The 26128-nt window shown below is 58.5% G+C and overlaps 7 protein-coding genes across 7 annotated transcripts; 3 read left to right on the top strand and 4 right to left on the bottom strand.

The window, feature by feature from the left end:
• Positions 1–3120: 3120 nt before the first annotated feature.
• On the bottom strand, positions 3121–6650 carry BXZ73DRAFT_90366 (uncharacterized protein; the record flags this gene model as incomplete). The annotated part of the gene is made up of 4 exons (XM_048025609.1): positions 3121–4576; positions 4697–4811; positions 4867–6257; positions 6307–6650. The coding sequence occupies 4 exons, from the start codon at positions 6648–6650 to the stop codon at positions 3121–3123; spliced, it is 3306 nt and encodes a 1101-aa protein (XP_047877128.1).
• A 2041-nt stretch (positions 6651–8691) lies between these two features.
• BXZ73DRAFT_102033 (MFS general substrate transporter) lies at positions 8692–10407 on the bottom strand (the record flags this gene model as incomplete). Its single annotated transcript, XM_048015089.1, has 5 exons — positions 8692–8855; positions 8952–9131; positions 9193–10084; positions 10136–10217; positions 10271–10407. The coding sequence occupies 5 exons, from the start codon at positions 10405–10407 to the stop codon at positions 8692–8694; spliced, it is 1455 nt and encodes a 484-aa protein (XP_047877129.1).
• Positions 10408–11215: 808 nt separating this feature from the next.
• On the top strand, positions 11216–14360 carry BXZ73DRAFT_78076 (ATP-dependent RNA helicase DBP10; the record flags this gene model as incomplete). Its single annotated transcript, XM_048022808.1, has 6 exons — positions 11216–11510; positions 11567–11990; positions 12044–13154; positions 13196–13465; positions 13526–13632; positions 13706–14360. The coding sequence occupies 6 exons, from the start codon at positions 11216–11218 to the stop codon at positions 14358–14360; spliced, it is 2862 nt and encodes a 953-aa protein (XP_047877130.1).
• A 110-nt stretch (positions 14361–14470) lies between these two features.
• On the bottom strand, positions 14471–16313 carry BXZ73DRAFT_90369 (tRNA-guanine transglycosylase; the record flags this gene model as incomplete). Its single annotated transcript, XM_048025610.1, has 13 exons — positions 14471–14715; positions 14768–14893; positions 14946–15018; positions 15070–15104; positions 15152–15187; positions 15233–15269; positions 15349–15350; positions 15405–15534; positions 15594–15642; positions 15687–15763; positions 15826–15930; positions 15990–16117; positions 16247–16313. The coding sequence occupies 13 exons, from the start codon at positions 16311–16313 to the stop codon at positions 14471–14473; spliced, it is 1110 nt and encodes a 369-aa protein (XP_047877131.1).
• Positions 16314–16736: 423 nt separating this feature from the next.
• On the top strand, positions 16737–18427 carry BXZ73DRAFT_47889 (uncharacterized protein; the record flags this gene model as incomplete). Its single annotated transcript, XM_048019953.1, has 7 exons — positions 16737–16898; positions 16949–17238; positions 17288–17624; positions 17693–17791; positions 17849–17915; positions 18022–18210; positions 18270–18427. The coding sequence occupies 7 exons, from the start codon at positions 16737–16739 to the stop codon at positions 18425–18427; spliced, it is 1302 nt and encodes a 433-aa protein (XP_047877132.1).
• A 175-nt stretch (positions 18428–18602) lies between these two features.
• On the bottom strand, positions 18603–21631 carry BXZ73DRAFT_47985 (endosomal P24A protein; the record flags this gene model as incomplete). The annotated part of the gene is made up of 19 exons (XM_048019969.1): positions 18603–18670; positions 18815–18978; positions 19040–19202; positions 19264–19297; positions 19349–19423; positions 19489–19588; positions 19630–19707; positions 19771–19863; positions 19922–20006; positions 20070–20202; positions 20256–20285; positions 20339–20434; positions 20493–20549; positions 20602–20725; positions 20785–20850; positions 20906–21165; positions 21217–21332; positions 21385–21400; positions 21452–21631. 19 exons carry the CDS (start codon positions 21629–21631, stop codon positions 18603–18605), a joined length of 1938 nt encoding a protein of 645 aa, XP_047877133.1.
• Positions 21632–22247: 616 nt separating this feature from the next.
• On the top strand, positions 22248–23364 carry BXZ73DRAFT_47962 (uncharacterized protein; the record flags this gene model as incomplete). The annotated part of the gene is made up of 2 exons (XM_048019963.1): positions 22248–22955; positions 23050–23364. 2 exons carry the CDS (start codon positions 22248–22250, stop codon positions 23362–23364), a joined length of 1023 nt encoding a protein of 340 aa, XP_047877134.1.
• Between the last annotated feature and the right edge of the window lie 2764 nt (positions 23365–26128).

Consider the following 26128-nt stretch of genomic DNA (forward strand, 5'->3'; position numbering starts at 1 on the left):
GCCCGGGCCGAGCTTGTGCGGTGCGCGAGCTCTGCTGGGGCCTTGGGGGCTCGCGGGTTGATGGTCAAGTCATCGGATGAACTGACCACTTGGAACGTTTGCAACCTCGTCAAGCTCACTTACGTCGTGGACGCTACATGCGTTATGGTACCCCGCGCTTTTCTAATATCTTTGTTCTCCTTGTGACACGCTCGGCTCATTTTGTCTCACTGTAATCACCTGGGAACTGTGCAGCGGCCTGGGGTTGCTGTGCGTCTCCCGCTCTTCGTGCTTACCTCTTCGCTCTGCTGATTCGCCGTATTTACCGCCTCGTCGGATCCGTTGATCACCCCCATACTTGCACGCGCTGCAGTCCCAATCACGACCACACGCCATACGTACATACATACGCAAGTAGATGCTCGCTCCCCTCCGGCGCCCCGCGCCGTTATATACCATGTAAGTACTTTGGAACCCTGGAGTGCGCATATACCACGGCGTCCCCTTGGCAGCCTCCGTCGCTTGGTACTAAGTAGTGAATCAAGTGGATGAATGACCGTCCACCGCGAAGGTCTGATTGCAGCGTCCGGGTCATGCAAGCGTCCGATCAATGGACGGGGATTGCGGCCCACGAAGGACGTCATTGTGATTACGGGCTCGGGCTTGGGCTCGGCCCTCGGGTCCGACGTGGATGTGGATGCGGCTGACGGGCCAACCATGTCATGTTGTACTCGTCGTCGACCGCGGCCGCGCCAGGCGGCGGAGGACCCGCCGCCGGACCCGAGGATGAGTACTCTGTAATCGCCGCTGAGCACCGTCGAACCTAGGACCGAAGGGCGTGCAAGGTCCGGGTCTGACCTCAGGCCTTCAGGCCTGCAGGGTTGCACGCCGTCTGTCCGCACCGACATTGAGGAGAGAATTCCACTGGATTTCAAAGAAGCCGTGGGAGCTGGGACCGAATGCGCACGTACACGCGCCCGATCCGTACAAGGAGGGGATACACGAGACGTGGGATCTACGTTCCGAGGGCTCGAGCGGACGTCCAATGGTGGCGGACGAGTTAGGGTCCCCAGAGGACGTGTGGGACGCGGGGCAGCATCCGTGTGTGCGTGCGGATATGAATTAGAGAGCGCGAGCCGCCCGGAGACATTGCGAGAGAGGAAGAGAGGACGAGACGACAGCGAAAGGAGGAGAGGAGATGGACAAGGTGTGTACAGATCGAAGCGGAGGGTAGTACTAGCTGTCAAGTCGGGTATCTGACTCGATGGAGAAGGCGAAGTGTGTGGCGAACGGGGCCCGGGTGGAAATAGTCAAGGGTACATGCGAGATCAGCAGGCGGAGAGCGACATACGGGCATACACTCAGATCATGGATACATGGTATAGCGGGGGTTGTGCGAGACTGGCGCCTGTCTACCAGAACTGTTGAGACGAAACCGGGGATCGGTAGAGTACATGCGCACGGAGAGAGACGGGATTGTACACTGGCGGCCAAAAATAATGCCCACCCCCTGCCACCTATTTCTCTAGGCGCATCGGGAGGGGCCAGCGAGATATTGGTTGGCCCGTAGTACAGACCTCTTGTAATGCAAACGATTCATACCTGACTTGTGCAAATGCGGGGGAAGCTGGGTGAGAAACGGGCGCGATAGGCGATGGGCGCCTATTCTGACAGGACACTCGCGCCGCATTGCCTGCATTGATTCTCTCATTCCTCCACGACGCTTTCACAAAACCTCACGACACTTTGGATTTATCTTCGCCCTATCTATAGCTTCTATTCCCCACTATGGTGGTCTGCACCCCTACCAAACTCGCTCGTATTCGTGACTTCCTTAATCCTGCTCTCGGTACACCCAAGTCCTACACTCAAATCGGCCGTATCCTCGGCATGGATCGTCGTACAGTCTCCCGCAATGCAGCACTCATTGAGCAATCCCAAGACCCTTATTTCCGACCACATAAACCTGGACGACCTCGAGTTCTCACTAGTGGAGACTTGATGCAAGCTAAACTTGCCCTCGCCCGAGGTCATGCTCAAAACGCGACCGACGTTGCTCGCAAGTACTTCCCTCGTATCAGCGACCGAACAATGCGCCGTGCTCTCGCTGAGGTCGGTCTCCATGGACGGGTACGGCGACGGAAGCCCCTGCTTACTTGTCTCAATGTGAGACAGCGCAAGATGTGGGCAACGGAGTTTGCGAAGTGGGAGCAGGAAAGATGGGACCTGGTTATCTTCTCCGATGAGTCCAAGTTCAACATCTTCGGCTCAGACGGGAAGCAGTACTGCAGGAGGAGGGATGGGGAGGCTTTCCTGGACCGGAACGTGAAAAAGGCAGTCAAGCACGGTGGAGGGAGTGTGATGGTGTGGGGATGTATCACTTCGAAAGGCGTTGGACGCCTCCACCGGATCAGGGGGACAATGAATGCCGAAGTCTACTGTGGTGTCTTGGAGGAGTCCCTTCTAGGGACTCTCCGTGACCTTGGTATGTCCCCCCGTCAAATCTTTCTTGTGCAAGACAACGATCCGAAACACACATCACGTCGAGCACAACACTGGTTCACCTCTAACAACATCACCACAATGCCCTGGCCAGCCTCTTCGCCTGACATGAACATCATTGAGCATGTCTGGGACTATCTAGACCGTCAAGTGCGCCGGCGGAGCCCTCTTCCTCAAAACCAGGAGCAACTTTGGGTGGCACTGCAGGAGGAGTGGTACCGGATTGACCTCGCTTACATACACAGTTTGTACAACTCCCTCCCCGCACGTGTAGCAGAGCTCAAGGCTGCTCGGGGTCACCACACTCACTACTAGTTACCAGTCCTTCTAGTTTAGCTTCTATCATGATTTTTGTCGTTCGCTGCCTGGCTTGTGTGACACTGTGTGACAGGGTGACTCTTCATGTTGGCCTTCTAGCTCTCCCAATACCTGGCCGATCCGCACCAAACAAGCACCCGTGGATTGATCTCAAACGTCTCTACATGTACATACAAGAATCATGGGGAACGGATAGAAAACGAGTCAGTTATGACGCGCACTAGACGCCCAAGCCGGACCGGGCATTACTTTTGGCCGCCAGTGTATGTATGATACACAGATAACGGAGAGGCGGGGCGGAAAGTCCAGGACGACGTAGGCTCACAGGTTCGAGGGAGGGTCTGCGCGCGCGAACGTGAGCGCAAAGCAGGCGAGGCAGATGAGCTCCATCACAGCGGCGCCAAGGGGAGTGGGGAACATCTCCGAATGCGACTGGTCCGCCACCTCTTCCTGATCAGGGGGCGGCAAGTCTGCTTCCTTCGGGCAATGAACAAGTTTGAACGCCGCCAGGCCTTGTGGGTCGAGTAAGACGCTGTTGCTTTTCCCCGAGTACCGTCCGAGGGATATCGGGCCTGAATGCTGTTGGCTGGCAGGGTACGCAACCGCCTCCGACATGGAACCAAGAACGGCGAGACCCTCACTAGGAAGGCGCACGCCTGAACCGGCGAACGCGCTGTAAGAAGCGTACTGCGCGATAAGTCGGAAGCCCTGCTGAGGGATGCCTGGAGTGCTGGACTTCGCCGATGACGACTTGCTGCGGCTCTTGTTGGATCTGTGCTTCTGGCCGTCCTCCCCTTCGTGATGGTCCAGGAAGTGGACGATGAGGAACCGGCGATCTTCCAGCGCGATGGTTTCAGGGGTGTACTGCAAGCCCCAGTCCGCCTTGGTGGATTCGGGGTCCGTCGAGTCTGCCCACAAGGGGAGGATCATGTATAGAGAGTCCGCAGGGATGTTGTCGAAGATCGCCTGAGCCTCCTCGGTCATAGTAGGCACCTTGCTCTTGGACTGCTTCGTGTGCGACGACTTCTGCATAGGAAGGAGGCCGACACCGGAGAAGGAGTCGTTGATCGAGCCGACGGTCCGTTCATGAACCTCTAGTTGGTCCCTATGGTTCATGGTTACCCAAGGGACTGGAGTTATCGCCTGAGTGCTGTGCGGTGCAGTCGAGGTCGGTTTGCGCAGCTTGCCGATACCAGCGAAGAAGATCCCCCGTTTGGAGTGGTGATCGTTGTGCCGGTGGTAAGAGTCGATAGCGGTCGTGTCCATCGTCCCGAACGCCTCCTCGTGAGAGGCACGCTGATACGCGGGCTTGGGCCTTGTCATATCGTAGTCGTCGAGGTCGTCGGACTCATCATCCTCCTCATCCTTGGTGGCCGGATATGGCGACGATGGTCGCTCCTTTTCTAGCGACGTGGCAGGAGAGCGCGAGTCCATGGACTCCCTGACGGAGAGCGTCGCCGTTGAGATGGAGGGGGCATAATTCGACGTCGACGTGGCGGAGAAGGCCGTAGTACCCGACGTGGGGGAAACAGGGGTAGGGGGAGACGGTCCCACTCGGTGCTTCCGAGGAACGTCTGACTCTAGCGTTTGTTTCGAGGACGATGCCACAGTGCTCCCACTCGTGGTCTGGCCGGAGTCAGCAGTCGTAGGGCGCTTTGATGACTTCCACCTCGACTTTTCCTCTGGGCGGTTCCGCTCTCGTTCAGAGCGATCGCTCAGGTGGCCATGGGCGTTGAGCTGGCTCGTTGTCCTTGTGCTGTAGTAGTGGGCTTGAACCCTATGCGGAGCGAGGAGTATAGTACCCTTTGAGTCGACCTGGAAGGAGTTGTCATGATGCGGGTCTCCTGTTGTTCGCGTTGGTCATCCGAAGAGGTTGTATCTGCGATAGATGCTGAACGCGATGGTCCGAGAATGCCGGTGGACGATTGAATGCGGCCCTGAGACCATGCGGTTGAGGAATGGGTCTGGCTGGTGACGGACATTTATGCGCTGCGAGATGGGCTTGTCGGGATCTGAGAATCATATGAGACGATGAGCAGGTGTCAAGGATTAACGAGGGGGGCGTACCCGCACGTTTTGTCCACTGTTTTTCGACCTTGAACCGTCCTATGCATGGCGACCTCCAGATCTCGTGGATGGCGGCACGTCCAGTACGAGTAGTCGAAAGGGTAGGGGTGGGGCTATCCGCTTTCTCCTTCGCGATCATGAACTTTTTAGCAGACACTTCCGCTATGTGGTCGACCTTCTTATAGTGCCGGGTGAAGGCGTCCTCGCTCATCGTCGTCTGGCTTGAGCGACGACCGCTGGACACCGAGTTGCGATCCCAAGGAGTGATCGACTCGCTCAGTCGTCTTGAACTAAAATCGCCCCAAGGCTGCGGGTCAGAATCGTCTGGCTGTTCGAGAATGTAGTCCAGATTGAAGCCGTCATAGGCGGTGGAAGTTGCGGGTTGTCCAGCATCATCGCGGCTCTCCAGTGTCTCGGCTGGAGGAGGACACTGGAGGGTAATTTCGGGAACGGGTGGTGGGACGTGTTCTTCTGCAATGTCGCCAATATCGCTTGCACGACTCACTCGTCTCCTTGCAGTGATGGTGATTTCGCTGTCTTCTCGGGCGCGAGTGCCGGTGGAGGCAGGAACGCTTGCCTGCCGTGAAGGTGGGGGCGACGAGACGAAGCCATCGTCGTACTCCTCTTGTTCTTCGTGTGCGAAGGTCACAGGGGAACACGGACGATCGACCGTCTGACTGACGTCCTCGTCTTCCCGGTCTTCAGCCGGTCTTGGCTGCGACAGTCCTTTGAGCGGATAGTACTCCGTCCTGCCCCCGAAGGTATGCACCGACGCGGTGTCCATCTCCTGCGCTCCCTCGAACTCAACATCGGTGTCCAAGTCCACGTCAGTGTCGCCCTCGGCCGTCGTACGTGGAGGAGATGGGGCATCTGAAACGCCGGGGAGCGCGTTGATAGGTAGCGATGGTCTGCGCGTACCGTCGTCGATGGCCCGCATCTTTGCGCGAGTCTGTCTCGCCATTTCCTCTTCGTCTTCGTCGTCGTCGCCAGCCCCTTCCACCTGGTCAATCTCCTGGGTCTGAACGCGCGGGGTACGCTTTCGGGTGCTGGTGCTCGAGAAGGAAGGACGAGGAGTGTGATCGGCGGTGGAGGGAGTGGGTACGGTAAAGGGGCTGACAGGCTCAACACTCCGGGACTGCTGGACGGGAGCGGTGCCGAAGGAGAATGCAGAGAGACCGGAGTATATATCGTCGGAAGGACCTAGCAAGCCGGCATCGCCAGCCAGGTTAAGGATGGTGGGCGGTGCAGGGGATGATAGAGCCGAGGGCAGCGAAAGGTCGGATGACACGGATGTTCGGGACGAGGAACTGACGGAAGAAGTCGGTGAATGAACAGAGCGTCGGGGTGGGCGGAGAGACGGCAGATGAGGAGGGCGAGAGCCAGTGGAGGTGCTTAGGCGGAAATGAGACCGGGGGAGAAGGTGGGATGGATGAGACTCACTGGCTTGGAATAGACCTTCGTCTAGTGGGCGGAGCAGCAGCTACGAGGTCATCGAGCGCTGTACGAGAGACGATTGGACGGCCGGGGAGGACGCGAGTCGAGTCGGAATCTTGCAAGATGTCGGAAGGATTGTAACCAGGGAACGCAGATGAGGCACTAGTCGACAACATCTGATCGTGGATATCGACAGTGGGTGGGTGGGTGTATTGGGGATCAAGTGGGGTGAGTGGTATGCGGCGGAGGAGGGCGTCGTTTGCGGTGGACGGGTTGGGTGTAATATTGGGGGATTGGGTAGCGGACTTTTCGTGTTGGCGGGATTGGTTGAGGAGACGGAAGTGGAACATGAGAGAGGCTGGGGCCAGGGGAAGACGGAAGGGGGGCTGGGCGGGCGGACGGCCTAGAGGAGAGGCATGCAGGGGGAGGAGGGCAGTTGGCAAGGAGGAGGAGGAGGAGGAGGAGGAGGAGGAGGAGGAGGAGGAGGAGGAGGACAATGGGCGGGCAGTCCCACGTGGAGGGTCGCGCTTGTGCCCGATTTGGGGGCGCTGGTCGTTGTTTCAGCAACGACGCCGGATTTTATTTCTCCCGCTCCCCGGGCCCATCGCACTCCCACACGACGGCCTGTCACTCCCCACGACCCATCGGCCATCGCGCCCACACTCCGCCGCGCGCCCTCCGCCCGGGCGAGTGGCCAAGGGCCAAAGGACGGGGACAGCGCCTGGCGCAGCGGCCTGGTTGCCAGCTTGCCAGTCCTTGCCGTGCCCAACTGATCCGAATCGTGCCCGCGGCGGAGCCACGAGCGCCTGCTGCTGATGGCGAGCGTATGGCGTCATCCCGGCGCCTCTGCTATCCGCCCAGCGGCGTCCATCGGCCATCGGCAGGCTGCAGCACTGAGCAGGCCCAGGAGCTCACGGGGGAGGGCTGGGCGCGCAGGTTGCTTGGCCGACGCCCGACGGAGCAGGACGGGGCCCGGCGCGGGCGCCTGTGGATGCCACGCCGGTCTCGCGTGGTCCGCCGCCACGTGTGGCCCGCCAGATCGGGACGGCGGGCTTCGTCTTTGCCGGCCTCTCAACCATCGCCGCAGTCCATGTGCGCAACGGCCCCTGATAGCCTTCCATTTGCCTTCTCGCCACGTGCATGCCCTCGCAGCTGCACCTCGTCCATCTTCCTCGCAGACATACGTGGTCTATGTTGAGATGCCAGCATCCCGCGCCTCGTGTTGGCCCCCCATTCCGAGAATTTCCGCCTGGGGCCCTCTTCACATCAGACCCTGGGCGAGTCCTGGGTCTCCCTCCGACGACCGGCTTCTGCATCGCGGAGAGCGCGCTTCTGCCACCTCGTCGCCAAGTCCGCCCCCTTGCCCGCTTGGGTGGCCAAGCTGCACACTCATTCAAGCAATCAATTATCCTGTCATTCCCTCCGGTCCGATCACGACGTCTTCGTCCGCCTCGTGGCAAGCCTTTCATGTTCCTTGCGCCGTCGATCCGTGCCTGGGTCCCCCTAACCACACTTCATCCAGTCTCTCGCCTAAAGCCTATTCCTGAAGCAACCGATCCATTCATTGCTGAACTGACCTGCGAATCAAGGTATCGGTTCCGCACCCTGCAAGCGACGCCGCCGTGGCCCCAAGAGCTGGTAAGCCATGTCCGTCAGTCCCAAATCTGCGGTTGCTCGTTTTTGATCATCGAGGCACTGTTCGTTTGCGCTCACACACGGAACAAAAGCGAGGATGAAAGACGGAGTTGAGCGGGAGGGTTGCTCCGCTGGACGTACGCATTACCTCACACGCGCTTTCCGTTCGATGTGTGTAGACGGCGCCCATGTTCGCGCCAGGCGGGACCGGCCCCGCCTTGACAGAAAACGGAGCATCCGTCTGAATGTCAAAACACACTAGCAGAAGCTTCTCGACATCCATGCGTCGTGTGGGCTCAGAGCGCAAGACCCTGCACGCTCTGTCCGCTCCGGGCGCCGTGCCCGAGTCCCCCTCCATCAGTCACGTCCTCCGAATAATCTCACAGCTCCGAGTCCACACCTATACGCCGCCGGGCCCCGACGTCACCGTACCATAAGCACGCAAAAGCTCGCTCTTCGAAGCCAATCCGATGTTGGTGCGGAAGTCCGCGGGCAGGACGTACTATATAGTAGCCGCACTGGCTGGCATCCTGGTCCGATCCACCGCGGGCAGCAGTCGTCCGCAAGTATCATCAGCAGAGCACTTCCAGGCCGCTAAACGCACGAGTACAAAACCGTCTACATCCGGAATGGCCTCGACAGGCGTAGCGCGCCCCCCTGTAATTCTCGCGCTCGACCTCCTTCTTCCCAATGCGGAGGCCGGGCGCCATACACCCCCGCGCAGCACTCCGCTGGCCCACGTCCGCGGTACGGCGCTCAGAGCTTCCACGGGGGCTCGCCGCGTGCGAGCCGGCCGTTCCGCCGGACGTACACGGCGCGCAGGATGAAGGTGAGGATGGCCCCGGTGAACATCACCGCGGCGTTCGTGAAGTGGCCGGTCGGGAAGCTCGGGGACTCGTTGCTCTTGTAGATGAACAGCCCTGTGTGTCCAGGCGGGGAAGCGGGTTCGTCCGCGCAATACCGACAGCGCCGCGGTCAGCCCAAGGCCACCTCCGGAGCGAGGGATTCGGACGCACCGATGATTTGGCCAAAGGTCGCGATGGACACGTGGAGGGGGATGCCGAGCGTCGTCTGGCTCGTGTTCCGGAGGTTGCCGGAGAACCACGACAGCTGCGGGCCCGCGATCGAGAACGCGAACGAGACGGAGACGCAGAGGAGGGCGTAGCGCGCGGTGAACGCCGTCGGGGACAGCGCGCCTGGGGGGAAGCGGTTCGCGTAAGCACGGGACGGCGTGTGCGGGGTTCCGAAGGAGCTCACCCTGGATGGCGAAGCTGATGCCACAGATGAGGAAGGAGCCGCAGACGGCCCACGCGCGCGCCTCGAAGCGGTCCGCGAGGCGGGCGACGGAGAGCACGACGACGAACGCGATCGCGTACGGCGGCACGGTGAACAGCTGCGCGGAGAGACCCTCGAAGCCGAGGCCCTGGACGATCGTCGGAGCGAAGAGCGAGATGCTGGAGAACGCGACCGAGTAGCACACCCAGAGCGCGTGGTGGAGGTAGATGCGCCAGTCGGTAAGCGCCGCGCGTGCGTCGGCCCAGGTGAGCTTGGCGTGTCCGAGCGAGGCGACCCCGGCGATGCGCGCCGCGGCAAGCTCCCGCTCTTCCTGGGAGAGCCAGCGGACAGACTCGGGATAGTCCGGGTAGAAGAAGTAGATGAGCGGGACGGCGAGCACGGAGGGCGCGCCCTCGATGATCATGAGCCAACGCCATGCTTGCAGCCCACCCGCGCCGTTGATTTGGCCGATCCCGAAAGCGATCGCTGAGCCGAACGCACCTCCAAGCGTGGCGCCGGCAAGGATGAAGGCGATCCGGGCTGCGCGCTCGGAGGGCTTGTACCAAAAGGTGAGGCAGTAGACGATGCCGGGAAAGAGGCCGGCTTCGAAGGCACCTAGCAAAAAACGGGTCACGATCAACCCGGCGAAGTTCTGGGTGGCGGCGATGGTCATGGTCATTGCGCCCCAAAGAAGCATGAGGAGGGAGAACCATCGACTTGGGCGAAACTTCTTGAGGTAGTACGTTGACGGGACTTCGAAGAGGGTGTAGGCGATGAAGAAAACCATGAGACCGATGAGATATTGGTTGTCGCTGAGGTGGAGTGTTTGGAGGAGATCATCGCCAGTATTCTTGTTCAGGATTCTGGCGTTGCCCTGACACCAACGGTGAGCGCATAATGGTGATCATGGAACTGACTGACTGACCACGTTATTGCGGTCAATGAATGAGAACAAATAGATGATTGTGGCCACGCTCAACATCCTCATGTCGATCTTCCGTACGAGCCTGCAACGACATCTGATGAGCGGGCACTGAGCACAGGTGAGTAGCGGACCCACCTCCGCTCCGCGTGAGGATCAATCACGAAACCGGCATTGTCCGGAGATTTTGCATCTTCCAGCTGGATGATGGACTCTTGCTTCTCTTTTTCGATTGATTCGCGCGCATCGAACGCTGCTTCGACGTCGTGGGACATGGCAGCCGGGCGGAGGGGGTGGTCGTTGAAGTGCGGGCCGGCTTCTTTACGAGCATCATGTCACTGGTATAAGTAGCACACGCGGGGCCGACCCACGCGCGTACGTTTTCCAGGTCATCTGCGACGTCGTCCCCGCTTCTGGAACGACGAGCTTGCCTTTCTGCGTGTGGCGTTCTCCCACAGGCCTAAAATTCAGGAGCTGTTTCTGAGCCTTGCGGTTTTAGGCTAACCACGAGACCAGAATTTTTGACGGCAAACACCTACAAGTCCAGGAACACAAAACTAACCGACTCATATGATGGTGGTAGAGTGATCATGAGATGATGTGGGTAGGTTGACTGACGCGATCGTTTGAGGCCCCCCGGGCCGTTGTCTCAATTTCGTAGGCACTCTCTTCGCTAGAGAAAGCAACCGACGAGATATATTTGCCGCCGATCTCGAGATAGATGGGTACAGCGAACACCAATGTGCCTTCAACTTCCGCCTCAGAGGGGAAGCCTTTTGGAGTTGCAGTTGAAAGCCTGGTCGCGTTACAAATAACGCATTAGCATATAGTCAAACACAGACCATGTTCAACCGACATTTTTGGAGCAATGATCGGCGTCGACAACAGCATTAAGGGGGCGGGACCAGAATGAGGAAGGTGGCGAGAAGGAAGGAATGGCTCCTGGAGCCTAGTGTCAGAGATCAAGCGCTAGACACCATCTTAGGTAAGCCATTTTTTCGAGAGTTGTGGCGGGCCGCAGTGGCGGTCAGTTTCGGTGTCTACCACTGCTTCTCTACACTTCGCTGCATCTACTTCGCTGCCATGGTCTCGGGCAAGAGGAAAAGAACAGCCGTTGATGAACCCGAACCCGAAGACTCGGACTTTTCCATCGTCAGCGCTGACTCGGATGAGGAGATCGACATCTCGTCTGCATTAACGGGAAAACGCGTCAAACTCACCCAGACAGACGACGATGGTGACGAAGACCTGGAAAAGTTCATTCGCGAGTCCATCATCAAGCGAGATGTGAAGGAAGGCACGGAGTTGCTTAAGAAGACGAAAGGGAAGTCGAAGATTATCAAGGGAGAGGTCGGCGGAGGCAGTTTCCAAAGCATGGGTGGGTAGGCTGGCTGTGTGTTCATGCATATGCTGCTTACACTTGTCTTCGCGTAGGTCTGTACCCATGGCTGCTTCGATCGCTCACGCTGCAGGGATTCCGGATTCCCACTCCAATCCAACGTCTCTCCATCCCCGCGCTCCTCACGAATCCTCCTCGCGACCTGGTTGGTATGGCGCGCACGGGTTCCGGCAAGTCTCTTGCATACATGGTGCCGTTGGTGCAGCGCCTTGGAGGCCGTCATTCCGCGTCCTTCGGCGCTCGGGCTCTCATCCTGCTCCCCGCTCGTGAGCTCGCACTCCAAATACTCAAAGTTGGAAAGGAGCTCGCACGAGGATGGCACGCTGGAGAAGGAGACCATGCCGGTGATGTACAAGACGCCGATGTCGGAAAGAAGGGTCAGAGCTTGCGATGGGGGCTTGTTGTCGGCGGCGAGAGCCTCGACGAACAATTCGAGATGATCTCCAGTAATCCAGACATGTATGTTACCGATGCCAATAAATCCTGCTTCGCACTCATCCGGCCATCTCCAGCATCATCGCGACCCCGGGTCGTCTCCTCCATCTCATCGTTGAGATGAACCTCGACCTCAAGTCGGTGCAATATGTTGTCTTCGACGAGGCGGATCGATTGTTCGAGATGGGCTTCCAAATCGCGCTCAACGAGATCCTCCACCGCCTCCCCTCTAGCCGTCAGACCCTTTTGTTTTCCGCCACACTTCCGAAATCCTTGGTAGAGTTCGCGAAGGCCGGCCTCCAGAACCCCAAACTTGTCCGTCTTGATGCGGAGACGAAAATCAGCGGGGACCTCAAGATGGCTTTCTTCTCTGTTAAGAAAGCGGAGAAAGAGGCCTGTCTCCTCCTCCTCCTACGCGACGTCATCGGAGTCCCTCTGGGGACTACGGCCCGCGGAGAGGACGAATCGACAGACAAGCAGGGCAAAGGCAAGGGAAAGGCGAAGCACGCGGACCAGCCTGCCGCCCCGCACCAGACGCTCGTCTTCGCAGCGACGAAGCATCACGTCGAGTACCTCACGAACCTGCTCTCCGCCGTCGGCTACGCGGTCTCGCACATTTACGGCGCGCTCGACCAGGTTGCACGCACGCAGCAGATGGACGCGTTCCGGAGGGGCCGCACGAGCGTCCTCGTCGTCACGGACGTCGCCGCGCGCGGAATCGACATCCCCGTGCTCGAGAACGTCGTCAACTACGATTTCCCCCAGGGCGCGCGCGTCTTCATCCACCGCGTCGGCCGCACCGCCCGCGCCGGCCGCCAGGGCTGGGCGTGGTCGTTCGTCACCGCGGCCGAAGTGCCGTACCTCGTCGACCTGCAACTCTTCCTCGGCCGTCCGATCAAAGACGAAGTGCCCGGGTCCGGGTCCGGGGCGGGCAGCGACGCCGCATACTCGGAGTCGCTCGTCCTAGGGCCTTTCGACCGCGACGGGCTTGACGAGGAGGCGGACTACGTCAAGAAGTTCCACGAGGAGAACCACAACCTGAACACGCTCCGGGACGTGATGCGCAAGGGCCAGGGCATGTACGAGCGCAGCAAGGGCAAGGCGTCCCCCGCATCGTACCACAAGGCGAAGGAGATGCTCAAGGACGGCCGCTGGGGCTACGCGGGCACCGACTCGGGCGTGCACCCCGTCTTCCGCCGGCGCGGCCGGACGTCGTGGGGCGGGTGGAGGAGGAGGCGAAACGCCGCGCGCTGCTCAAGGTCGTCGACGCGTTCCGCCCGGCGGAGACGATCATCGAGATGGGAACGCGAGGGAACTCTGAGACGGCGGCGCTGATGAAGCAGCGGCGCAAGGCGCTGAGCAAAGCCGTCAAGCGTGTGTCGCTGGCGTCGACGCACACCGCGGCGACGGTGGCCTCAGATGAGGAAAAGGAGGACGTCGGGGGAGAGTCGGGCGTGGAAGCTGAGGGCCCCGAGATGGCGGATGAGGCCGAGATTGCGGTAAGCCCGGTGTGCTCCCGTGCGTGCGGTGGTGGTTGTGTGCTCATTTGGTCCGCACAGGCTGTGTTCGAGACTTCCAGCAAGAAGGGCAAGTCGTCAAAATCTAATTTCCGCGACGAGGAGTTCTACATGTCGCATTACCAAAAAGACGCTGACACCGAAAAGGGGTGCGTTTTTTTTCCTTGTCCACGGTTCCGGTTTCCTAGTGTGTCCACGCCGACTCACAGCATTTGCGACCAGGTACTCGCTACGTGACGGCGCCTCGTTCGTCGAGCAGGCGCGCAACGTCGCGTTCGATCTCACCGGGGACGAGGCCACCGCCCGAGAGCGCCAGCGGCGGGAGATGAAGTGGGACAAGAAGAAAAAGCGCTTCGTGAAGGGCACCGGCGAAGGCGCCGACAACGTCCGAATGGTCAAGACCGAGTCTGGCGTGAAGCTCCCCGCGACGTACCGCTCCGGCCGGTTTGACGAGTGGAAGTCAAAGGCGCGCGTGAGCCTGCCCAGGGTAGGTGAGGCCGAGCCCGAGAACGCACGCGCGTACGGCGGAGGCGGCGGTGCGGGTGGGCGTAAGTGGAAGCACAAGCAGGCCACGGCGGCGAAGCCGCTCGACAAGCTGCGGGGCGACTACGAGCGCAAGGTCCGGCGGGCGAGCAAGGCGGTGCAGAACCAGGGTGGCGGCGGCGACGACCCTGGGCCTTCGCGTGGAGGGTCATCGAGACCACAGCTGCCTGGCAAAAAAAGCACAGGGAGGAAGGGCGGGCGGTCCGGTGGGAAGCCTCTGGGCAGGGTCAAGACCGAGCTCAAAACGGTGGACCAGATCCGCAAGGCGCGGAAGGTCGTGGAGCACAAGAGGGCGAAGAACGCGCGGTCGACGAAGAGAAAGGGGAAGCGATAGATTGTAACGCTACGTACATTCGTGTCTTCTACGCTCTCAGATGCCTCTGTGATATATCTCCATCCCCACGGAGAAGGTGGTTCTCCATGAACTGAGCTGCGAATTGACACTCACGCCGCGTCTGAATACTCCCACTTCGCACCACCGCCGGAAATGACTTTCGTGTCCGGTCGATCGTCGAGCAGGTCTACGCCCACGCTGCGAAGGGCGTTGACGCACCACTCGGGGTAGCCTGCATCGCCGAAGTAATTTGCAAAGAACTCTTTCAGGTAGATCGGGAATGTGCCATTGACAATCGCGCCTCGCGCCCCGCCCATCACTCGCGCTTGGAAAACGAGATTGTGTTGTGAAATGGCTGCCAATTGGAGTTAGCATTCAATGGTCTGAGGTTTCGCGTAAAAAAACACCATGGGCAGCCGAAGTCTCCAAGGTGATTGTATGGTGGATGAATGCTCGAGACACACCGCTCGAGCATGATGGACAAGGACAGCCGTCTTCGATCGGACACATCTCCTTGGCGTGTTTCCCTAGGCCTGGGCCGGCTGAGTGAGCGGTAAAAATAGAGTTTCACATGTGGCCACATACGTAGATTGAGCGGACCCTTGGAGGTTAACGCAACCCCAAAACGTGCTGTTCGTGTTGGAAAAACGCAATCCGCCTGCACGAGTTTCAGCCACAGGAAGCTTGTTGAACAGATTTCGCCGCATACCATGTCAACCCCCAATGCAACACAGACCAATAGGTCTAAGAATCGGATCAGCATAGCTCGCGTACAGCGAGTCTGAATGGACCTTCTGCAAAGCCTATACCCATCGAGTATCGTGGCCCTATGAACCAAAGAGTTAGACAGGTAGAAACCATCAAGGTGTGACTATGGTCACATACGGTCTTCGGCAGCTTGTCCGCACACTGTTTGATCCTATGATGTCGTGCGTTCTGTCAGAGTGTATGGATAAAAATTCTGATTCACTCACACCCTCCAAAAAACATCTGTGACGCACATCAGTATATGGTGACATCAAGGATAATGGCAAATATGCGCACCTTTTTCCTCGCCCCCGCTAAGCCCACCGATGGCGTACCCAGCCACCTTGTCTTTGCGAGCTATCATCTCATCTAGGCACTTGTCTCTGAGATCTTCCTCGAGGCCTCCCTGTACAATGGCGAAGAGATTCTGACGTCATCCCGGCCGGATTGCTTGTGGAAGTCTATGCATCGGTCCAGCCATCGGACAGTTCTCCACATAGCCTCCTCCACTCGAGGCCCACCGTGAGACTTGATACTAGACTCAACGTCAGCCTGAGACGGGCTCGGTGAGTGAAGAACAGTGACATGCCCACGTCGTCGAGCTGCATCATGATGTCAGCCCCGATGGCATGTTGTATTGAAATGCTCTCCTCCGGCTGAATCGGCATGTCAGCAAACGGTCAAAATAATTTTCTCGGCAAAGCCCAATCTTACGGACAGTCAGCATTGTTGGCTCGCCGTCGAACGGGCTTGAGAACAAAGCGCCTTCCTCGGTAATCTTTGTGAACTTGCTCAAAGACACGAGCTGGAAGCCGCCGCTGTCCTGCCATTCGTTGAGTCAGTCGAACAGACCCGTTGATCTCGTCGGAGAGGCACGCAAACAGTGAGAAGGTTGTGGTTCCATCCTTGAAATTTGTGCGCTCCTCCGACTTCCTTGAGGACTTGGATCCCGGGGCGGAGATTGAGATGGTACGTATTGTTCAAGATGAGGTTGATGCCCATGGCTTCAACTGTTGGGGAGTGAGCCCCTTGATGGCAGCCTGTGTGGCCACGGGCATGAATGTTGGTAGCATCGTTGTCCCATCTGCCTTGGCTACAGTGAGACACTCGAGCAGCTGGAAATGGGTGTCCTCACTTACGAGCCAGGCACATCCGAGATACCCTTGCACGGGTCGTGTGGCACTTAGCGATGACTTCAAACTGCATCGCAGGCAGTCCTGAAACGAGCAGAGCCAGAGTAGAGCTAGCTGAGACGGGCTGAAAAAAGCAGCACCTCGACTAGCGTGCGAGTCGGAGTGAGAGCAGAGGAACCCGCCAGCGGCGATCACCCGGAGCGCGGCCACCGGACAGCGCGGAGGACTCCGAGCGCGTCGGCGAGCGTCGCGTCTTGGACGCGTCCTCTACTAGTGCTGCCTGCTCGTCTCTACCTCGCCGCTTCGGCCATGCTCTCCGCATCTAGTCTGCGGCGACTCTCGGCTGTTTCACGCGCGACGTGGCGACCTCTTCACCGCCAATGCCGGAGCTCCCATCTGCAGGCCGGGCTATTGGACAACTTGAGGTCGCGTGGATTGGTGGCAGATATCACAAAGTACGCTCCCTTGTCCCATCTGTGCTTACGACCGTCGTCTAATGCGCCACAGGCCCGAACGTCTGGAGGCTGAGCTGGGTAAGGAACCACAGACGGTCTACTTGGGCGTAGACCCAACCGCACGGTCGCTTCACGTCGGGCACCTTGTCCCCTTCCTATGTCTGCTGCAATTCCAGCTGCATGGTCACAAAATCATCCCTCTGGTACGGCTCATCCTTATTACTTTTTTGTTGTTGCTGGAAGTGAAGGAAAGATAGGAGGGGCTACGGGGCTGATTGGAGACCCGTCCGGCCGCTCAACAGAACGTCCGCTCTCCTCAAAAGAGACGATAGAGTACAACGTCGGCCAGCTCACTGAAGCCATCCATCGCTTCTTCGAGCGAGCCACGGAATATGCCGTCAAGCGCACGCCGACGTCTGCTACCTCGATACATCGACCGAATATCCAGAACAATCTAGATTGGCTAAAGAACCTCAACCTGCTCGAATTCCTCCGCACCGTTGGCTTCCACAGCAGGGTGAACTCTATGCTTGCACGCGAAAGGTCCATAGTCTCCGCCTTCGATCCATTACTCCCGGCTGACGTCTTCCAGCGTCCAGGCTCGCCTCTCTTCACAACAAGGCATCTCCTTCACGGAGTTCACATACCAGCTGTTGCAGGGGTACGACTTCTTGACCCTGCATAGGACGTTTGGGTGCACGATCCAACTCGGCGGTTCCGACCAATGGGGCAACATCATCGCCGGCCTCGAGCTCATTAATCGCGCAAATGCGGTCCCGGGCGCGGTGGACACACAAATCCCCACGGAGAAGGGCTACGGCATCACTACGCCCTTGCTCACCACCGCCTCCGGGCAGAAGTTTGGCAAGAGCGCCGGGAACGCGGTCTCGCTCAACGAGGCGGACACCAGCGTGCTCGACTTCTATCAGGTAAGCACTCCAGCTTCCCTTCTTCGCTCTCCGCGTTGTGTTGAGGCTGACGGGTAGCGCTGCGTAAGTTCTTCCTGCGGTCGTCCGACGCGGACGTCGGGCGGTACCTCAAGATGTTCACCCTGCTGCCTCTTGAGGAAGTAGAGGGCGTCATGCAGAAGCATGCAGTATGTCGTCCCGCGTTTGGGCGTGCATCGCGCTCGCTGAAGTCTGGCACTTGACAGGAAGCACCGCACGAACGTTATGCCCAGCGCCGGCTCGCCGAGGAGGTGACGGAATTAGTGCACGGAGGTGAGCTTCTAGCTTCTGTCGTCACTAGGTGTGTGTGCTCACCGTCTCGCTTCCTTCGTGGCCCTCTGCGGCCTCGCTCCCGCCCGTACACGTGTAACCCGACCAGTCGACGGCGTGTCGCGCGCGGAAACCGCCACCAAAATCCTCTTCGAACGGGACATCTCGTCCGCGACGGCAGCGGACGTCGTTTCCGCGCTCGCGGGGCACCCCGTTTTGCGCCTGTGCGACGCGTCACAAGCCCTCAACGTTCCGATCACGAAGCTCGCGAGCACGTTCGGCGTCGTGGCCTCCAACAGTGCGTGTTCGTCGATGACTGTGCGCAGCGCATTCTGACCTCCCTTCTTGGTGTGACAGGTGCCGCACGCCAGCTCGTGTCCTCGAAGGGACTCTACTTGAATAACGTCCCGGTGGCCGACGTCCACCGGAAGCTCACGCCAGGTGATCTTCTCGACGGGCGGATCGCCTTCCTGCGCGCTGGGAGCCAGAAGGTGGCGGTGATCGCCTTGCGGTAGCGTCTTCTGCGCGACTAGGTCGTACCGCGGGCTCGTGGCGATTAGAAGGCTATTGGATATCCAACTGTCGAATAATTATCGTAGAACAACCTAATCACGATCCACATCCCCTTCCTTTTCCCGATGCCCGCACCGCGGACGTCCGCAACTAGCCACCCCGAACGCAGGAAGCGACTCAGTCCACACGAATGGCGCCGTATAGCCGTCGGACCGCCCAGTATGTTGCGAGGAAGCCGATGGTCCCTGTAAACAGCGATATGATCAGCGGCGTTCTCACACACGGTTCCAGCGTCGCCGCAAGCATCATGAAGACGCCACACCGGTGACTGGATCCAGCAACGGGATAGAAGGAGAACAAGGGCGATAAGCCGAAGAGCAGATACGTACCGGTGATGAGGAAGTCGAAGAGTGCGAGAAGGAGGAGATAGCCGATATAGAGGACTGCGCTCGTGACCGAGTGCAGGTTGAGGCGCATCGCCCAGTAGACTATGCCGTACGCGAGCAGCCAGAATGCGCTGCCGCCACCGGTGAGGAACGCGCGCCAGTGCCATCTGGATATAGACGAGGTGTATGAGCGAAATCCTTGAACGTGAGGCCACTAGAGGCGCGTACCGATAGTCCTCAGCGCAGAGGATGAAGTAAGTGAACAGGATGGTGACCGTGGCCGTCGTCAGCGCGACAACGCCCGCGGTGAGTGCCAGGAAGCCGAAGGCGTAGTAGGCGCGAGAGGCGAACAGGCTGGAGAGCACGAAATAGAGCTCAATGAAGGCCGCACCTGTCAATGCCACCAAGGTTAGCAAGAGAAGTTCAGGGGCAACGCAAACACAATGGCGTACCGAACGGCAAAATGCCCGCGAGAATCGTAGCAGCCTGGCGGGACACCCGTTAATGGAAACTCGATCATCCATGATGGTCACTTACCCAAGGACGGAGATATTTGGGTTGGGGAGGAATCTGCCGGGGAATCTGGTTGACACGAACTGGATGTGTGACAGCCTAGTGGGACGCCCGAGGAAGGAATTTCAGAAGAATGTCATGAAGCGCAGGTATGAAACACTGACACCATGTTTCGAACCATAGTACGAGCCCACAGCGGACAAGGGTGCGGAGATACCAAACCAAAGGACCACGATTAGCAACATTGTGCCTATCCAAGGAGTCCTCGTCAAACGTAATTGCGAAGGTAGAAAATAGTTCGTGACTTGCCAAACGGAACGGCGCCTGAGGAGCCGGCCGCGATCAGGAATAGGTTGAGCAGGAAGACGACTGCGAACACAAAGCTGGACGAACCCAGGGATACACCGGTTAGTCCAATACAAATATATGATACGACGAACACTAACGTTGGCATGATGGTGGCAGTGAAGAACGAGTTCCTGCGCTTGTTCGTTCCACCAAGAGACGCGTAAACCCGGGACGAGATGTAACCCGCGATGCTGTGAATGGCCGTCTGACGTGACACAACGCTCAATGGTTTGAACGCACTGCACTTACCCGCCGAAGAAAGTCCAGCATACCACCATTACCGTGGCAAGAGACCCGCGGTTTGACGGCGACAAGAAGCCGAGAAGCGCAAAGACTGGCATGCGCATCGATCAGGCGTCAGAACCACCCATGAATGTGAGGCAAAAAGGAGGCATACCAAGGGTAACGCCGACCATGGCACAGAGCTGCGCACCGTTGCCCACAATGACGGACAGCGCCATGGGATTGCCCGGCATGCGAAACACTTCACCGTGTACGAGCTTCCACCCCCAATCTTCTTGGACGTCTTCCTGTGTGCACTGTCAACCACCTGCAGGATGAGGGTGTGAACGGTCGATCTTACGCTCAAGTCTATCGCGTTATAGCGCGAGATCTATACAACCAAGTCAGGGGTCATGCCAGGATTATACTGAACTCTGAACTGACATCTCTGGACACAGTGCGCACTAGAATCATGGACACCATTAGGCACAGGAAGACTACCACAATTATGGAGTTGATGAGGCTGAACCAGTGAATGCGCTGCAAGGGCAACCGATGAATGGGTCGTCACCGGATAAGGAAAGCCATGATGACTGACAGGATCGAATATGTGCAGATAGTTGTCCCATCGAGTTGCCCATGGAGTCTCCGATTCCTTCTCCATCATGAGGGGTAGTACTCGCTGCAAGGACGCCGTGGACGCTCACCTGCCACATTACCCTATATGTGTAAGTGACCGTGTTGTTCTCGGTCTCGCTAAGAACAAGGGAAGTTTCGGTTTCACTGCATTGCACCTGTCCTGACCCTGGTATCGCTTGTGGGCCACCACGGCTGCGGTTGCGAGTGATCATTAGATGTGCTGTACAGCGCTGAAAGCGAAGAAAACTGACCTCATAGGCCAGACAAGAACGCCGACGACGCGATACACTTCTGAATCCGGCGCCGGCTTGTGATATCTGGAAATACCATTGGACTCTTGTCAAGATTAATAGGTTAAACGCATAGACGGACCTCAGCACTATGTCATAGTGGTTGTACAGAGCCGGCATGTACTCAAACACCCCCTCGTCGTTGCCAAGATTGAAACCCATGTCAAAAAAGACCTCGCCGGTCTTCTTGTCTTCTTTCATCTCTGCGGCGGGAAGACCATCTACGAGCCAGTTGATGGCGTAGTCTTCCCGTATGCGTTCGTTGATGAATTTAGCCTCCGTGGGGGTCACTGTCTGTGTACAGAGGGCTTTGCAAGTGGAATTGTCTTGCAGCATGGAGACCTGTACTCCATCTTGGTTTCAAACGCGGCGCATATAATGAGTAGAACATACCTCGTAAGGAGAGTTGAATATGCGGTCTCCAAACAGGATGGATCCAAGGCTCTCAGGCTCCTTCTTCGGTCCACCCTCTGGCTTGCAGAAGTTAAAACCCTCGTTATAATAGTCATCTTCCGTGGACACGTAAGTGGTCAGAAACCGGGGTGCGGTGGAGCAGCATACAATTTATGAGAGATTTCTGGTCACATCGCGTGAGCAGACCGTACCCGAAGCTGTGGCCATGGCTTACCAATTTCGCATGGTCATCGCCCGCAATCATAGGCGTCAGCGCGTTCACAAAGATGTTGACCTTCTCATCCTTGAGATAGTCGTGTGGTGCGGCACCTGGTAGGTAGAAACCGTGGGCGGATGGGAGTAGCGAGACAAAGGCACCAGCAAGAAGCCAGAGCCCACGCAATGTGCGAGACATACGTGCAGAGGATGCCACCGGCTGGAACGATTGTGACAGCAACAAGAGCGAGTGGGCGGAGGGAGGCAGGAGATAGCCTGTCGACGTGCGCAGCAGTGGCGAGCAAGACTGTGGACGCGCCGACTGGCACCCGCGGTCCGCGCAGGCCGGGGATGGCGGTAAGCGCCAACGGTGGGCCCGCCTCTGCGAGCAACGCCATGTGCCCGTGCTTTTCTAGGCTTCTCTCGACCTTCCCTCGCTGGGGCCACAGCCGGCTAGCGTCTGAAGTCGGTGTGCGGACATGCCCCGATGGAGTCACTGGCTCTGCTCGTCCATTCTCCAATTTCCATCACCCATCTCGACCCCGGCGACCCCGGGCAAGCATTCAGACCGTATGAGCATCTCCCACCAGACCGCTCCCCCGATCCCGAACAGACGTTGGCTCCGCCGGGCTTAACGGTCCCGTGCAGGCCCGGTAAGCGCATGAGCTGCAAACTGTCCTCGTCTGTCGGACACTCTTCCCTCTCACTCCTTCCAAACCGATCCGCTGCCTCCGATCAGCCTCCCCCTTCTTATAATTCTGCACAGCGGCGGCACATCCCCATGCAATCCCCCCAACCCACCCGAGATGCCGGCTATGGACGCTCTCCCTAGCGAGCTCATCTCCTACATCTTTGACTTCATACATGCCCCTTCAGCCCTCTCCAACGCCATGCTCGTCAACACGCACTGGTACATCCATGGAGCTCGCAACCTTCACCATCGCGTCAAACTCAGACTCTCTCCTGGTCTTACCACCAGTTCTTCCGACACTATCATCATCTTCATGAAACGCCTTGTCGCTTCAACACTGTCGACGGCCCACCTCATTCACCATCTATCTATCTCCGGAATCACCTCCTTCGACGTCCAGAGCCTTATCCTGACTATCCTGGAGCGTGCAACCGCTATCCGATCATTAGACGTACACGAACTCCGGCTTCCACAGGGCGAGTTACATATCCCTCCAGACTGCTGCACATCATCGGCGTTTCTCCCGAACCTCATGGCGCTCAATGTTCACTCCGTACAGCTCTATTCGAGTCTTTGCGGCATTCGCCGCCTTTCCATGATCCGCATACACCATCCAATCGACGAGCCACCCTTGCGGATGCTCGTGCTTCCAACGTCGCCGTTGGTCACCGCGCTTCAGCGCCTCCAGTTGGTCATCGCCGTTGCCGACTGCTCAAACGTCGTGACTTCGGTAGCATCGCTCGCCTCGGCCCTCGAAGCAGCGCCGCTATGCTCCCTCGGTCTTCAATTTGTCCTTGATAGCCCTGGCCCCGTGTCATGGGCAGAATTCGAGGTACGTCCGACATCGGATCTGTACTCTCCTATGCTGTATCTCCGCACCCGTAACTCACGGACCCGTTTCTCTCTTTTTGTGCATCCTTTCACAGGACACCGTCATTGAAATGGGACCCTCTCTACGGAGGCTTACACAGCTGCAGGCCTTAGGCCTCGTCGTCCGTCCGGATCCCATAATCCCTTTGCAAGCCGGAGTAACGGCTGGTGACCAACTCAGGGAAGCCGTGACTAAGACCCTGGCGGAGCGCCTGCTCGCAGAAAACGGGCTAGATCAGCTTGTCCGTATGGAGCTGCGGTGGCACGGTTGGGTCATTCGCGGGGGAACCTGGATCTCCCTTGCGCGAACGCAGATGCTTAGAATGCCATGGATTTGGCCATTACAAGAGCTTGGCGCCGTGAGTTGCTAAGCTTGCCGTGGGTGGTCAATTTTTTGCTCTCATTCTGTACGCTTTTTGATGGTTGCGACAGGTCAGGTTTTCCTTTTAGGCTCACCGCTTGGAATTCTCTTCGGAGCTGAAGTTTTAGCCCACCCGGTGAGTCTTTATCTTCCCCGCAGATCGGAGGTCGACTGATCGCCCATGCGCCAGAGCGTCCGATATCCTATACTCTAGTCCACGCCTTCCATTACGTCCTAGTGCTATGATAGTCCCCGACTAGCACGGGGGAAGCTGAGAAGGAGCTCCAGTGGAGATGTACTGTAATACGAGTCCGAAGCCCAGTCGGCGCCGAATATCGAACGCGGGAGAAGATCAGACTGCGTATTTGACCGAGAGCTGCGCGGATTTGTGACTGTTGTTTGTGTCGGGGCCCCTCTCATGCTTGCGGCACGCCTCCTGCGCGTGGCAGTGTCGTTTCGGGAGGAGCCGCTCAGGTCTGCCACCAGAGCAACGAAGACGGCTCGCCCCCTTTCTTCCTTGACCACAGCCTCCATCCGCTCTACTACCCTCCCCTCTCCCCCATCCCCTCATTGAAACATCTTCGCCAGGTTGACTGCCCTCGCACCACACAGGGCGAGAATCACCATCACCCCAATCAGTAGGTCGCAGCGCGGACATAGCGTGCGATACACTGACGTCCACAAAGAATCGGGCCGCACGCAGCTCGGCCGCACTTCACGACTCCCCAAGAGAGACTTCCCCCGTCAAGACTACGGCTCCTTCGCGCCTACGTGATCCTCAAGGTCTTGTATCACTTTCATCTCGGCTCGGCCCCTCTCAATCGCCCTCCGCCAGAGGACATTTGGTGTGCTTCTTGCTTCCCCCTTTCTCCCGCGATATGCCCGAAGAGGGTCGGGGGCTTCCTGTCGGTTTCCAATTCAACCTCATCGGCCGGTCTCCTTCACCCCCTACGCTGCTAGCGCGCCTTACCACTCCGACCGGATCTCCAGACACATCATCATCATCATCATCACCCCTTTCTTCCCCGATGTCCATGCCTGGAGCAGAGTCGAAAGCACCTTATTCACGTCTGACGCTCCCCCCGTCGCGTGTGCCCCAGTACGCATCACCAAGTATGCATTCCCTATCTGGCCCCCAGACGCCGCCCTCCTCGTCCACCCATCCAAATGGGAGGCCCAACGGCAAAGAACGCATATTCGATGTTACTTTCGCTCCAACGAACCCTCAGTTGAACCCTTCACAGGCGGGCAACTCTCACGTGGGACCGAGCTCGACTCGTCCCCGAGAACCTGTCTTTGTTCCCGCCTCCTTGCCTCCCAGCGCTTCCGCCCCACCCAACGCCCTTTCTGGAGCGAATAGCGCCAATGGATCAGTCCACTACCCTTCGCCTCCTTCGGCTAGCAGGGACGGGTTTCGCGCGACGATGACATCGACAGTCGCTCCCCATCAGCAGACGCGACCGACTCAACCCCTCCTTCCACTCGAGTCCTCGTCAGGTCCACGGCACGAGACTCAGCCTCCACTTCCAGCCCCAGTTCCAGAGCCGCGCTCGTGCAACGGGATCTCCAGCAACTCATTGCCGACGCGGCATCGCAGAAACATTTGCAAGAGGAGACACAGCGCGCGATGGCCAGGCAGCAAGAGCAAGCTACCACATGGAGCGCCCAGGCCAACACCGTCGCGGAAAGCCTCGCGTCACTCTATTCTCTTGCGGAGCAGCGTCTCGCGCAAGCCGTGGAGCGGGAGAAGGAGGTAGACCATTACAAGACCATGTGGACGAAGGTCAATGTGGATGCGCTGCACACTAAGGTGGCACAGGCGGAACAACTGGCGTCCGACCGCAGTGACGAGTTGGCTGCCGCAGTCAAAGCGCATGAAGAGGAACGAAGCCGCTGGGAGGCTAGAAATCGCGAGACACTGGCGGCGATAGACGCACGGGAGGCCGCGCTGCAAATCGAGTTGTCAACCGAGAACCAGAGGTTGCGGGATGAGAACGCTCGACTCCTTCGCGATCTGGACCTGGAGAAGCAGCTACGAATGGAGGATCTTGCAGAGGAGAAACGTAGGTTGGTGCGGCGCGAACAACAGATCCTTGCTTCTCGTCCTTCATCCGACACCTACGACACTGAGAATGTACACGACAGTGTTTCTCGCGGCCGCGGCAGGCCTGTTCAAGCGGGCTTTTCGCAGACGTCCCCGGCCGCCGCCTGTCCTCCGCAGCCTTCTTCGTCCACTCAGCCTGTTGTGTCGTCAGCAGCACTCGATATCCCTCCCATTCAGTCCGCAACTCTACCCGGAACTAATCGTGGGAAGACGCCGCATCTCAATGGTGATGTCACCCCTTCTCACACCTCCACCGTTGCCGGACGACCTCCCACTGGTTCAACCCACGATGGTCCCTCCAACCGTCCGCAAACGGATGCTCTTGCCCACAACACTCTCCCCAGCATTCTCGAAGAGCACGAGCCGCTGCCTGTTGTAAAGGCCGAAAATGTCGATGCCGCAGTCAAGATGGAACTCGTCTCTCCCACCAAGATCAGATCTCCCCCAAGGGCACCCTTGCCTCCCGTGCCCGACGTCACACCTGTGAAGCCGCTACAACAAGCCCAGATATTTCCGGCCGCCCATACTCTGTCATCCCATGGCAACGCTTCTCATCCTCCAGTAGCGAATTCGGCTATCGCCTCGACATCTGCTTCGGGCCAGTTTTCCTCTGCTTCGGCAACGGCCTCCGTGGGCACACATACGTCAACTGGCACTTCGCTCCCGGGGG

The sequence above is a fragment of the Epithele typhae genome (assembly GCF_022376455.1).
Source record: "Epithele typhae strain CBS 203.58 chromosome Unknown BXZ73scaffold_29, whole genome shotgun sequence".
Classification (NCBI taxonomy): domain Eukaryota; kingdom Fungi; phylum Basidiomycota; class Agaricomycetes; order Polyporales; family Epitheliaceae; genus Epithele; species Epithele typhae.